Source organism: Daucus carota, chromosome 3, assembly GCF_001625215.2.
Source record: "Daucus carota subsp. sativus chromosome 3, DH1 v3.0, whole genome shotgun sequence".
Taxonomy (NCBI): domain Eukaryota; kingdom Viridiplantae; phylum Streptophyta; class Magnoliopsida; order Apiales; family Apiaceae; genus Daucus; species Daucus carota.
The window spans coordinates 45,260,162-45,274,603 of NC_030383.2; the positions used below are offsets into that span (position 1 = coordinate 45,260,162).

The 14,442-nt window shown below is 31.2% G+C and overlaps 1 protein-coding gene across 1 annotated transcript; it reads left to right on the top strand.

The window, feature by feature from the left end:
• The first annotated feature begins 5,822 nt into the window (after positions 1-5,822).
• Positions 5,823-13,503, top strand: LOC108215414 (DEAD-box ATP-dependent RNA helicase 51). Its single transcript, XM_017387917.2, has 13 exons — positions 5,823-5,976; positions 6,221-6,638; positions 7,202-7,387; positions 9,422-9,607; positions 10,297-10,380; positions 10,545-10,586; positions 10,829-10,897; positions 10,972-11,271; positions 11,609-11,647; positions 11,786-11,890; positions 12,366-12,434; positions 12,523-12,648; positions 13,062-13,503. Exons 2-13 carry the CDS (start codon positions 6,243-6,245, stop codon positions 13,218-13,220), a joined length of 1,761 nt encoding a protein of 586 aa, XP_017243406.1. The 5' UTR covers positions 5,823-5,976; positions 6,221-6,242; the 3' UTR covers positions 13,221-13,503.
• The last annotated feature ends 939 nt before the right edge of the window (positions 13,504-14,442 follow it).

Sequence of the window (14,442 nt, forward strand, 5' to 3'; positions counted from 1 at the left end):
ATATTCACCCATCTTTCAAAAAGTCTCAAAAAAATTACACTACCCTATAATCAAACCATTCAAGACCCAGCAATGTCTCAAGAAGCCACATCAGAAACTGAAGCGAAACACCTGCAAAATGATAATTCGGTTCGGTTTCAAAAAAAAGTCTAGTTTGGTTTTCGGTTTTTCCGGTTCGGTTCAGTTTTGAACCGAACCGGCGGAATGCTCAGCCCTAATTACGATACATTCACTGTATATAGCTATATATGTTATCACGCTCACAAGAGTGAGGGTCTGTTGATATTTGCTTATTTTGGATTATATTATAATAAAATAATATTTTTTATGAGATTTGATAGTGAAATCTGTAACAGTTTCTTGCAAAAGCTGGAAAAAAAAAATTCAAAAGTATAGGAGGACCTACTTTTTCTAAAAACAGCTTTTGAGCTAAAAATTACTGTTCGAAAAAGTTGTTGTTTGGAAAAGCTGTTTTTAGATTTACCAAACATTTTTTCACATGCTTTTCAGCGAAAAACTATTGTTGATGTCTGTAACACCAATGCCAAACAATACCTTAATTTATGTGTAGTATACGTGTAATATTGGTTCCAAACTTTGATATATATATATATATATATATATATATATATATATATATATATATATATATATTATTCAATTCTGACCGAACGCATAAACGGTTGATGAAACTAAAAAGAAACATGATCTATTTACTGAGTATTTGCAGCAATTAATCACATAATATATTTGCTCCAGTGGTAAGTTTAAAAACCCATCAAAATTTTCATCATTCGTCGCAAGTATCTTAAAGCGTCGCAAGTTTAATCGGGTGGACCCCGTAACTTCGCTATAATAATTGCTAAACTTATGACGCATAATTCGTCTTAAGATAGCTACTTTAAGACTGAATCTTCCGTAGTAAGTTTATTGCAGGCCCGGTTTCATTTAGAAAATTTATATTTTTTGTAACTAAAGACGGAATCTGTTATAAACATCCGTCGAAAATTCTGAAGAAAACCCAAAACTTTGACATAAATATTCGTCGTATGTTTGGATTTATATTTTACGGGGCATGCAGTATTTTTTGTATTCCTATCATTTTATAGCATTCAAAATAGGTCCAAAACCTGTCCACCCATCCATTCTTTATTCAATACTACTTTTTAGTACTATAACAAGCATTTTAACTAATTTAAACCAATCTAAGCAAATAAATCAATATGCAATACAAAAATTGTCATTAAAGAAACATTCCAACACATATTTATACACAAACAAAAGGCTAAAACATCCGTAAACATCCATAATAAAACAAATTGCATGCATGAAACTAAATATCAGCCCTTAATAACTGGACCTCCTTTAGAGACAACAACATAAAGATTACTCATGTCACGGTCTTTAGAGTTTGGGCTCTCATGATCACTCCCGCCTTTACCAATGTCATCCTGGTTATCATCTTATGATCATATGCTTAGCGGTGCGGGTAGAAATGTACAAACGCTACAATCGAGGAGTGATTTAAAATATCTTAATACCTTCATCGGAATGGTATTTGTTCCTGTAATGTGTTGCAATTTTGTATCGACTCAAGTTACAATACTTATTTTCCAAATCTTTATCATCACCATAAAAAACACACACAATCATTCTCACATGCATATATTTTTTCATATCTCAAACTCAACTTTTTAACCATCTTCTTGATTATATAACAATTGGAAGGGAGCTTATGCCCCACCAGGAACATGTCCCCAAGTAAAAGGAGCAACTCATCAAAGGCTTTATCACTACATTGGTTACGAATCTTCCAATGTAGTAATCTTGAAACAAATTTCGATTGTGTTTACTTGATATTGTTCGAATATATGGCTCTCCCCAACATTGTTCACATTGTCTAAAGATTTAGTAGCTTTCTCGTACGAGTCCTCGGAAATGTTATTCTCCTCTTCCAACCGGCCCAAAAACATCCATCAACATCTCATATTCATCACAGTATCACACACATCTTCGTGGTCATTCATTTGTTCATTTCTTGACCAGCTAGATTCGTCATGATAGTGCCATATGGTATTGCAAGGACATCGAATAAGAAGATTTGGATCATGCGGTTCTTTAGAATTGTTTCTTGTTAGTTATGCAAGAAATACCCCTTATTATATTCATCCGTTGATCCACAACCATCAAAAATTATTCGTCGAGTGATTCAACTCCGATCATAACACATCTATATATGCATGAATAATATCCATATCAATTTCAATATGCATATAAACAAAAATACATACAAACACAAAATAAAACACATAAATTTAAATGTTTCATACTAATACACATATAATTAAATTATAGAAGAATAAGTAATGATTTATTATATACTTACATTGATTCAAGAGATAATGGTCATTGTTATGTCATATTCTGTGTGAAATCATATGGAGAAGTATGTTGTTTTGAAATAGAAGTGGAATTCAAAAAGAGAGGCAGTGGCTTGTGCTGATTCATATAAATATCTTATTTAGTAGTGAACAATTTAAATGTGATAAGTGATATTAAAATATAGTTGGTGAACTTATGACGGAATATATTAATGTCGTCAATTCTGAAACAAAAACGACGTTGTTCTTAGGAGTGGAATTTTTTTGAATTAATTTTAATTAATGAAAAATATTCAAAATTAGTAATTGACGAAAGATTTGATTTTCATCATAACAACTTACGATAAAATCTTAATTTTCGTCATAAATTGAGGTGCGCAAAAGATTTGTCGTAAATGAGCTTATTGTTGCAGTGTATATGAAATGAAAATGTTTCAAAACTCTGTCATCTCAAGTTTTCTATGATTCTTCACATCCTTTCAGTTTTTATTCTCTCTTTCCATGTCTTTTTTATAGACTCTTTTTGTTATCATTATCTAATCAACTCATTAAACTCACTATGGCAATGACCTCATCAAGACCATACAACTATAAATTTTAAAAAAATAATATTTATGAGAAATAATTTTTAATTCATGTGTTTAGATATTTTTTTAATATTACAATTTATTATGTATAAAAATAACTAATATAATAATAATTTATTATAATTTATTTTTAAGATTAATCTTATATTTGTGTAAATTTAAAATTTAAAAATAAACTAAAAATAAATAACTAAAAGAATTAGAATTTTTAACTTTTCTAAGTTATAAGTCATTTGGCTTATAACTTATTTATACAATTACTATTAATAAATACTTCTCACTTATAAGTCAAACAAAAGTGATATCCAAACAAGCACATTATCTCATCTTACATAAGATATTATATTTATTTCAAAACATTTATTCAATTAATTAAAATATATATTTTATATTAAATTTCTATAACAAAGATGTAGATTTAATTAACTTTCTTCGTAGTAATACTCTAATATAAGTAACTATTTGTAATAATAAAGTTTACTATTTCAACTTTTTGGTATATCTAAAATCATTTTTACTTAAAAATAAAAAAAATATTTTTTTCCCATTTTTGAGATTTTTTCTTATCTAGGTTGGGTTGTTAATCGATCCAGACTATGCGGTGTCTCGACTTATATCCGATTTGAAAAAATAATATATGTTTCATAATCATTTTGAAAATGATTCAAATCTGGTAGAAAAATTAAATCCAAGTAAAATAAGGTAACCAAACAATAAAAACAATATGATACATGTCTCATTAAGTACCATATTAAAATATTACATTCTATTTATAACAACTTGAAAAAATTACAATAATGTATTATTTTAAAATATAGCGAGTCAATGTAGTCAATACCATCGAAGAAAAACATATTATTGGTTCAGAAAATTTTACTCAATGTCTTATGGATCCAATATAATCCACTATTATTAACCAACTCCTGGAGCAATCGTAACCCGGTAAAATCCTTTGTAAAACTTTGTGTTTTGGTTCTATGACTATAATAGTTGGTTATATTTTGAAAGTAGTATATTATTATATGAAATATTATAAATAGAATATTATTTTAATATGATAATTATGATATCAAATGTTCCATAAATATAAAGAAAAATGACTAAATTTTAAGCCAAAAAGAATGTCATCAATACTATAATATAATAAGCCAACATAGGTATAATTTGTTGTCCAAGGTTTTAGTTATATTTTTTGGTTTGGTATTCTCCTTTTGATACTACAAGTCTACAAATGTGGAATCTATTAGTATTATATTGTTAAACAGTTTCAAATACAAAAAACACTCATAACAATCCATTATCATATAATATTTCATTAAAAAAATTATAATGATGTTATAAATAAAATTATAAATATACAATTTTGAATATCTTCTTTTAACAAGAACCTTCATATAACTCTTTTTAACTTTAACGTGTTTTATTTCAATATAAACACGAACAATTACATAACCCTTTCTAACTCTAATCTCAAAAGTTATTGTTGTCAAAAAAACCAAGATTACAAAATTAAGTTGAAATTCGATTTTTTTCAAAAGTATTACACGATCGGCTATGTTTAGAAAAGATTTGAAATTTCTGATTTTTTTATTTCTAAATTTACGTGTACTAAATTCGGATTAAATGTACTAAAATCCTGATATATATACACACACACACATTAGGGTTTGTCCATTTTCAAGTAATAATCGGGAGAAAATATAGTTAGTTAAATAATATAATTTAATTAAAATTCAATCCACTAATACTAAAATACTAATAAAATGATGTTAAAATTTAAATTATAACAATAAATTACGAACTATATACCCACCCGTGCTTCGCATGGGTTAAAGGCTAGTATGAAAGTTATAATTTTTTACATATTCACTGTTAATTTTAATTTATGATATTTTCATGTTACTTTTATCTAAACGTGTTTTAATGTTTTATATTAGGAGAGGTGCTCTTAGTATTATACGCGTATATACGATGAAATTGTACGAGATTATTAAAACTTAAAAGTAACTACAGTATAGCATCTCCAACCCTTGCAGCCCCTTGGCTAAAAGTTCATCTAACTTTTCAAAATTAAATTTTATAGTTAATGTTTACAAAAAATAAAACTCCAACCACAACAACCCCTTGTGTATAATTATAGCCATCCCCTGTGGATGACTATATTTGTCGATCCGCTACAGATCTGTAGCAAATTCCACGTCATCTCCCGCAATTTATTTTCTTCCTTCCCACTGATTACATATTATTTATTACCATATTAAACTGATATATTCTATTTATAACAATCTAAATATTAATAATATACTATTTTTAAATTATAACCAACCAATATAGCCAATATCTTTAGCAAATTTTACCTAAGACAAAATTTAGCCAGCGATTATAGCCAACGCCATTGGACATGCTCTTAGAGGGGTGTATTGAGTTAGGATTTTAAAGTATTTTTTTGCATTCATGAAATCCGAGGGTATTCGATTGAGATTGTTTGAAATCTTTTAAAATCTTGAGGTATTCAATTGGGATTTTAAATTATGCTACAAAATCCGGTGGTATTCAATTGGGATTTTAAATTATGCTTTAAAATCCGATGATATTCAATTGAGATTGTTTAAAATCCATTAAAATGTGATGGTATTCAAATGTTGAGGGATTTTTTTTCATTTCATAAAATGGTGGATTTTGTAGCATTATTCAGTGTAATTTAAATTTTTTGAAATCTCGCCAAAATCAATGAGATTTTGAAACATTGTGCTTAAATCTTATAAGTCTGTGATATTTTATCAAGAATCCGCATAAAATCAAAATTACATACAATACATTAAAATCTCAAACTAAAACAATTCATTAAAATCTCAATCTAACACACGAAAATTAGGCTTAAATTGACCTCTCCGCTCAGCAGCTGATGTTTAGGGTTTAAGGGGCTCCAATCTCCGCAAAACACCCTGCTTTTCGTTCATCTTCCACCGCCGCCGGTGCCGGTTATATATATTTTCTGTTAAAACTCGGTAACTCACTACTTACTTTCTTATGGATGTGTTTGTATATTGCAAATTAGCGTCTGTATGTGGTATGTGTTTGAATAAGAGGAGCTAGTTGTTCCGGCTGTTTCGAAATCCTGGTTGTGTTTTATAATTTTAACTAAGGGTTTCAATTCTTGATATGTTCATTACTATATTGGTTTATCATATTAGAATTAGTGGTAACTAATATTTTTTGCATATTGATTGTCATATTTTTGGAATGAAATAGAGAGCTAAACATTGGAGTAAGGATGGTTGATACTGAGAAAATTTCTAACCCGAAACCCCCGAAATCGGAAGATGGGGATATGAAGAAGAAACGGAAGAGGAAGAGAAGCAAAAAAGAGAGCGAAAAATCAGTTACAGTAGCCGAAGAAGTTGAGGTGAATGAAAATGGAGATAGTTATATAGAAGAAAAAATGGAATTGGAGACGAACAAAAAGGAAGAAGAGCACTTTGAGCTTGAACGACAAGAAGAAGAAAAAGAAGAAGCGGATGAGACTGAAGAGAAGAAGATGAAGAAGATGAAGAAGAAGAAGGCGAAAAGTGGCAGTGGAATTATGAGTACAGTCAGTTTTGAGTCGATGAGCTTGTCTGAACCTACCATGAAAGCCATTAAAGATATGGGTTTTCATTACACGACTGAGGTATCAAATACCAACCCCCCAACACCCCCCCCCCCCCCCCCCCTCCTTTTATTTTGAGCAATTTATACTTTTGCTTTGTTATTATTTATAAAATGATGCATTTGATAGTATATATTTGACATTTCTTGCTACTTACTCGTATTATGAAATTAGTTAGTTAGCCATGTTCTGGGAGAGTATATGATTCCAATTTCTTAGGACAATGTTTATAGACTGATTTTGTTGAGCATCAACTAGATTTGGACATTATTTGTTCGCCACTACCTTATGGGTTTTTGTGGTACTCCTATATGTACTTTTAGGTAAATGTTCGCGAAATAAGTAACTGATATTCTATAAGACCGGATGAAGACTTGTTTTACCAATATTGGTAATCTTTTCCCTACTTCTGAAAAACAGAACAGAATCTGGGAATGGAACTGCAAAGTTGAGCCATTTCAATAGTGAGAATTGTTCGATAACATGTGTGCCTTCTGATTGAATTGTGCATACAACATTGATTTAGCAATTAATTTCTTGTGTATAGACCTGCCTTCCTCAAGTAAAAATATATGTAATTGCAGATTCAAGCTAGATCTATGCCACTTCTTATTGAAGGCAGAGACGTTCTTGGTGCTGCGAGGACGGGTTCTGGGAAGACACTTGCGTTTCTAGTACCAGCAGTTGAGTTGCTTTATCAACTTCATTTTGCTCCTCGGAACGGAACGGGAGTTATCATCATTTGCCCAACTAGGGAACTTGCCATACAGGTATATTCCTTAATTAGTTGTTAGCTACACTTTTAAAGTTGGTGATCCTTGTACAATGATGCTCGATTTAAAATCTTTCCTGCGAAAGTTAAATTCAAACCCTGCAAGCCACGGTTAGTGTTCATTAGTGAAGGCTGTATATAGTTTTTCAACTCATAAAATATATAGTAAATATCATATAATTGTCAAGTGATAATTTTTTTACTAAGAATTTTTAAAGTACTGGTTATGACATCTGTTAGAAGCATTATCTGACTTGTTTGTGTTTCTCTCATTGAGTGAAATAGTCCCTAAAATCAATTCGAGTGAGTTTTTTAAAAATTTCAGTTCCAGAACATATACCAAAATCTGGACAGCAGAAAGCCCAGTGTACATTCTGGTCGATCCAAATTGTCCGTTGCTTGTAAAACACGTCTTGTACCATGACTTTAGAATTACCTTAAATTGCTGAGCAGCAAGTGTAGTTTGTTTCTTCTCTGTAATCTATAGATTCTTACATGTGCTCACAGTTTCTCACTCATTCTAATGCTACCTCTTATTACATGAAAATTTCACTTCATGTGGACCAAAGTTCTTCTACCTTATTCTCATACACCTTTATGTGAACTTTCCTCTTTGAAACTCATGATAGTGCTTTTTGTTTTATTTATAATCGTTGTTGGTGATTATGTCTCTGACATTTGTTTTTATATTCTTCGTTACACTATTGTAAGTTGCTCCTATAAATTATGTATGAATAAGATTGCAGAACTGTTTAGAAAATATTGAAATGAGCCATTGGGATTCTTTTTTCTTAATATTAGTATAGAACTCATTTTTTTAGGCCAAAAAGATAAGGTAACCAAACAATCTTAATGAATGAACAATTTTGAATTATTTGATTGAGTTTCATCCGCTTAAACATATAACCCTTATCCAACGAGTAAGTCATGTGTATTATATAAGACTCATGCCTTTTGGTATGGCATGAACAATTCCTTGTAACTTAGCTTTTTATATATCCATTGAATTTCTGGTAATATGAATGATTAAGTTGCTTCTATATTATGTGATGTAAAGTTGAAGTATTATTCACATACATATATATATAGGCAATTGATCAAAATACAAACAAAATTTAAGTACAAACCACAAATTTAATCTAGGCTCTTAGATGAATCATGAATGTAATCTAATGTCCCCCTATAAGTCACCACATACCATTAAAATACACCCTCTCACACATGATCCCACAATCTCCGTTTTTAATTTGATTTTTCTCGTCAATCGGTGAGCTTATTTTTTAAATCTGACTTCACTGTATTTTTCTCATCTCCCAAGTCCCAACGATCAATATGCATATCAGGCCGATTTGCATACCATGTGTGCTATATTTCGATGTGATTCAGAGATTTTTTTATTTTAGTTTGTAGTTTGTATTTTAAGAAGGTTTGTATTGGACCAAGATGGACCAAGACTATATATATATATATATGCAAATGATCAAATAGAAACAAATAGGAGAATAGAACTAGAAACATCATTAAGTAGCGCAGTAATATTTAGTGATTATCTTCCCCAACCGCCCCTTCCCTGTTCCTCGCTCTCTTCACCCCGTCTCTTCCACGACCTTCGTCCCTGCTCTTTATCCCGTTTTTCTCCCTCTCCCTTTATCTCTCTTCTACCTTTTAGTTGTAAATCGTTGAAATTTGGTGACGGCCGGAATCAATGATGGTGGCTGGAATCAATGGTTGTGTTGGTGATTAGAGGTTGACATGCACACACACACATATATATATGAATAAAAAAGCTGAGTAATCACTAAAGATAATTGTTACAATCAGTAGTTTCTAGTTTCTATTTTAACTTTGTCTCTAGTGGAGTAGGACGCCATATATAACTTTATTTCTATTCCAAATTTAGCATGATACTAGAAATGTTATTAAATTCACTCACTTATAGGGTTTTTCCTGCCAGCTTTTGGCTATTAATTTTTTGATTTAAAATGACATTTTTCAACTAAATTATCTAATGATTTTTGTTTAAAACTTGCAGACACATGCAGTTGCAAAGGAACTATTAAAGTATCATTCACAGACTCATGGGTTGGTCATTGGTGGTTCAGCAAGGAAGAGCGAGGCAGAAAGACTAGCTAAAGGAGTTAATTTATTGGTGGCAACCCCTGGCCGACTTCTTGATCATCTTCAAAACACCAAGGGGTTTATATACAATCGTCTAAAGGTAACTCTGGCTAGGTTCTGCATTGCACTAAATTTCATGATATGCAAGCCTTAACAGATTACATGCCATATTTGTTTTGGTATTAAGATCATTAAGACCGATTTGCACTCATTGTAATTCAGGGCATGGCAGAATTGTTGGTCAGAAAAAATGAAAGGCTTTTTAGTTATAAGTTCCTCCTGTATATTATGTTAGCTCTAAGAACAACTAGGAGGATAATATTAAAATGATAGATTGAACTGAACAAAAAGTAGAGTTGCATGGTTGCGGATACTTGCTTGGGGTTGATTTTTTTTTTTTAATCATCTCAGCTGGTATAGCAATCGCACTATTGCTTACTAAAGATACATGTGTGAAATCTTAAATTTATTGAATAGAAAAACTCTATCATATTGTACTTAAGATAAATTTAGTATAACTATGATCTTGAGAACTTCTTAAAAGCTCTTTATTTATTTTTTAATTTAGTATCCTCTTTAAATCTTCCCTTTTAAATTGCGACATAAGAGCTTAATATAGGTAAATTGATACAAGTGTCAGTGGCCTAGTGACTTTCCCAGTTTGTGTATATGCTGTGCCCTGATAGCTAGGAGAACTGTAATGTCCTGCACTGCAGTATTTGTATTTATATGCCTTACCAATTCAAAATTTTTAAGGCTATTTTATAAGTTGGCTTTTGAATGTTGCAGTGTTTGACGATTGATGAAGCTGACAGAATATTGGAGGCAAACTTTGAAGAAGAAATGAAGCAAATAATTAAAATTTTACCTAAGGTCTTATTTCCCGGCAAACTTGTAATCTAAGAAGCTGACATTACAGATGTTCATGTTACAATTATTTTGATTTTCGTCTGACAATATGAATCGCCTCATTGTGCATGTTCTGAACTAATGACTTGTCCTCTATCCTTTAAGCTTATCATTTACTTGACTTGCAGGAGAGGCAAGCAGCCCTTTTCTCTGCTACCCAGACGAAGAAGGTATTGTATATATGAGTCACACGGAGTCTATTATAATTTTTGAACTTTCGATCTTCCAGCACTAGGAGTGCCTTTGCTACTATTCGGGCACTGCTTATTGCCACTCTTAGTGTAATTTATATTGGATTCAGATTTCACATGTTGTATTATTTTAAATATCACAGTATCACACACGCAACCCAAATTTTGTTATCATGAAGGACATCTATAGATCCGTGATGCCTTCTTTTTGTCTTTTGCAGGTTGCAGATCTGGCACGCTTATCCTTGAAAGATCCTGTCTACGTTGGTGTAGACGATGAAAGGAAGAGGGTAAAAAACCTATTCAAAACATGCTTATGAAATAAACTGTTGTTTGGTCATGGATAACAAGTAATGATCTGTAGGTCACTAATGAAGGACTGGAGCAAGGCTACTGTGTTGTGCCATGTGCCAAGAGATTTATTGTACTCTATTCCTTCCTAAAACGACATCAATCACAGAAAGTGATGGTTTTCTTCTCTTCAGTCAACTCCGTCAAATTTCATTCAGAATTGCTGAAGTACATTCATGTGGATTGCTTTGACATTCATGGACAACAAAAGCAGCAGAAACGAACCACTACTTTCTTTGACTTTTGTAAAGCAGAAAAAGGAATACTGTTGTGTACTGATGTTGCTGCTCGTGGTCTTGATATTCCTGCTGTGGTACGTGTTTTTTAAATGTTTCTGCTGACGTAGTTGAAATTCCACAGGATGTATAAATTAAGTAGTAATACCAAGTTAGAGTTTATACTTTCTGTTTGAAACTGTACCCCAATTTCTCTACTAATTCGCTATGCTTGTGAAAGTGTGGTACCAGTCTTTAGTCTTGTATACATGGAGAGCAATATTATTTTAGTAATGTTTAATATGCTGTATTTTTATGGTGCTCCATTATTGTACTGAGATGTATGTGTATTTAACCTCCTAGTGTGTCTCTTTCTGCCTATAGGAACAGTACAACTGAGTTAACTCTCTAAATTGTGTTTTACATTGATTGTAGGACTGGATTATTCAATACGATCCACCGGATGATCCCAAGGTCTGGATCAACCTTTTTTTTAATTGTTGTGGTTACTTTATTTTCTATGTTATAAATGAAAATTTCTGTGTTATTTAATGTGTCTTGTTAAATTTCTAATTTTCACTTTGTTAAATATTCTTTTGATATTGAACTCAGGAATATGTGCATAGAGTTGGTCGAACAGCTCGTGGTGAAGGTTCAAAAGGAAATGCCCTGCTTTTCCTGACACCAGAAGAGTTGCAGTTTCTCAGCCATCTTAAGGTCTTGCATATATTCATGGGTTATAAATACATTAATAGTATATGGTAACGATCTAAAACTAATAAACACAAATGTTACTACTTTTGATCATAGAGGTATGCTCTTTTAGCACATTTTAGTTAGTCTAACATCATTAGGTTATGGATGGGGCACATGACCATTACTTTTATGAAGTACTATAATATTATTTGTGCAATAATTAGGATCTTTCAAGCTTGTGAAATTATTAAGATCTTCCAAGCTAGTAAAAATCATTGCATTGTTAATTTTTTTTTTTAATACCAAGGTGATGTTGGTTATTACTTTAAAGGATGACAGTTGATCACAGAAGTTCGTTTATAAGTGAACTAAATTTAGTCATCCTAAATTATGCTAAACAGCTTTTAAGTGCTTTTAAAGAGCTTTTTAATCTGAATTGCTTGTAAGTGATGTCAAAATATCTATCTTATTCAAACAACACATTAAATTGTTTCAGGCAGCTAAGGTGCCTGTAAAAGAGTATGAATTTCCTGAAAAGAAGCTGGCTAATGTGCAATCTCATCTGGTAACTTCTATGTGTATATAATTTTCTTTTATATGTAACTGTATACATGTCGCTACCTTGTATAATGAATTTTTTTTTACATGTGCAGGAAAAGTTAGTGTCTAACAATTATTATTTGAACAAGTCTGCTAAAGAAGCGTATAGATCTTATGTTCTGGCATACAATTCACATTCTAGCAAGGACATCTTTAATGTTCACCGCCTTGATCTGCAGGTGACTCGATGTTCTTATTAACGGACTCTCATTTTCAGAATTTTATCAATTTGTTATTAGGGATGTGAAGATAGGATTAGGGAGTATTCATATTTAGCAGAGCTGTGGAAGATAATACTTTTTACTGTGTGCAATTTTACCCTTCAATTTGGTCTGGTAGTACGGGAAGTATATGAGATTTACGATAATTAATGCCACAAAGCTATTGGTGCAGTTTAATTTGTCCATTAAATATTCAAACTTGCCCAGTCATGATGGCAAATTTGCTGCAATATATTACTTAAATACATTACTGACAAGTTAAGTTTTACATCTATCGTTTTTCTATTTTTGAGTATCATTTCTATTGTATATATATTGTGAATGATGATTTTACTTCACAAGCTTATCACCAATTAATTTGTTCTTTGCAGGGGGTGGCAGCCTCATTTTGCTTTGATAACCCTCCAAAGGTTAGTATCAACATAGATAGTAGTGCGTCCAAATTCAGAAAGACAAAACGAAATGACGGACGAAGTCGGAATGGATTTAGCAGTAGCAATCCCTATGGGAACAGAAGTTCAGGCCATTGAGGACCTCCTTCTGGAGAAGGTTAAATGTGATGGCTAGTCCGGGAAGATGGACAGTCAAGTATAAACCCTGGAAGAGGATCAGATAGCTGCCAACTCTGAGCTTTTCTCCAATTTTGTGCTGAGTTTTTCTCTTTATAAATTTTGTTAGATTTACGTAAGATTATATATTTATGCTGTAAAGTGTATATGACAAACACAGACTCCCAGCAAGGAAAACCATGATGACTATGATACTGTTCTTTGTTATTCATGCTGTTTAATGTAATTGTTATTTTCAATGGTATTCTGTTGTGCTACATTGCCCGGCAGATGAGAGCAGACCTTGGTTCGGTTCGGTTCGATTGTTGGGTAAACCTGAAACAAAAAATCATCAATTTTAAAATCGAAAACAGCAACCGAATTATGGGTTTTAGGTTTTGGTTTGAAAACCCTCGGTTTGATTTCTACTGATTCGGCTTCGGTTCCAGAACAGTAAAAACTAAAAATAAAAAACATACTTCCAATTGAACAAGTAAAATATTATTAAAAAAATTTAGTTCCATCATTTGTGTTTACGTTATTACTTTAGATTGTAATTTGTAGTCGTTATTTGAGTTAGTAATTCAGTTTAGTTAGATTAAAAAGGTGGTTGTAGTCACTGTTTCAGTTAGTAATTCATTTTAATTAGATTAGAAATATTTTGATAGTTAGTAATTCAGTTTAATTTGATTTGGAGTCATTATAATTGCTATTTCAGTTAGTAATTCAGTTTAATTAGATTAGAAATATTTCGATGGTTAGTAATTTAGTTTAGTGAGATTAGAAATAATCCGATAGTTTGTTTATTTTGCACTACTATCAATTTTATATCAATTATGTGTTTATTTGGTCGTTTTAAAACGCGGTAGAAATTAAACTCATTCAACCCTCTATATATGTACTAAATATATTATTTAGTTACCCATAATATATGAGATATATAAATAAATGATATTTATTTATTTAGTTTAATAATTGGTTTGGGTCAATTTTTTGTCAGTTTTTTCGATTTTGATTTTAATTTGATTTTTTGTTATGTAAACTCTAACTATCACTCGGGACATTGAGTATTGGATTTGACAATATATTGTTAATGTTATTTTAATATATATATATATATATATATATTGTTTTATTTTATCATATTTTTTCTCTCAGACTTGATTATAAGATATTTTAGAATATCACACTATTAGGGACTGTT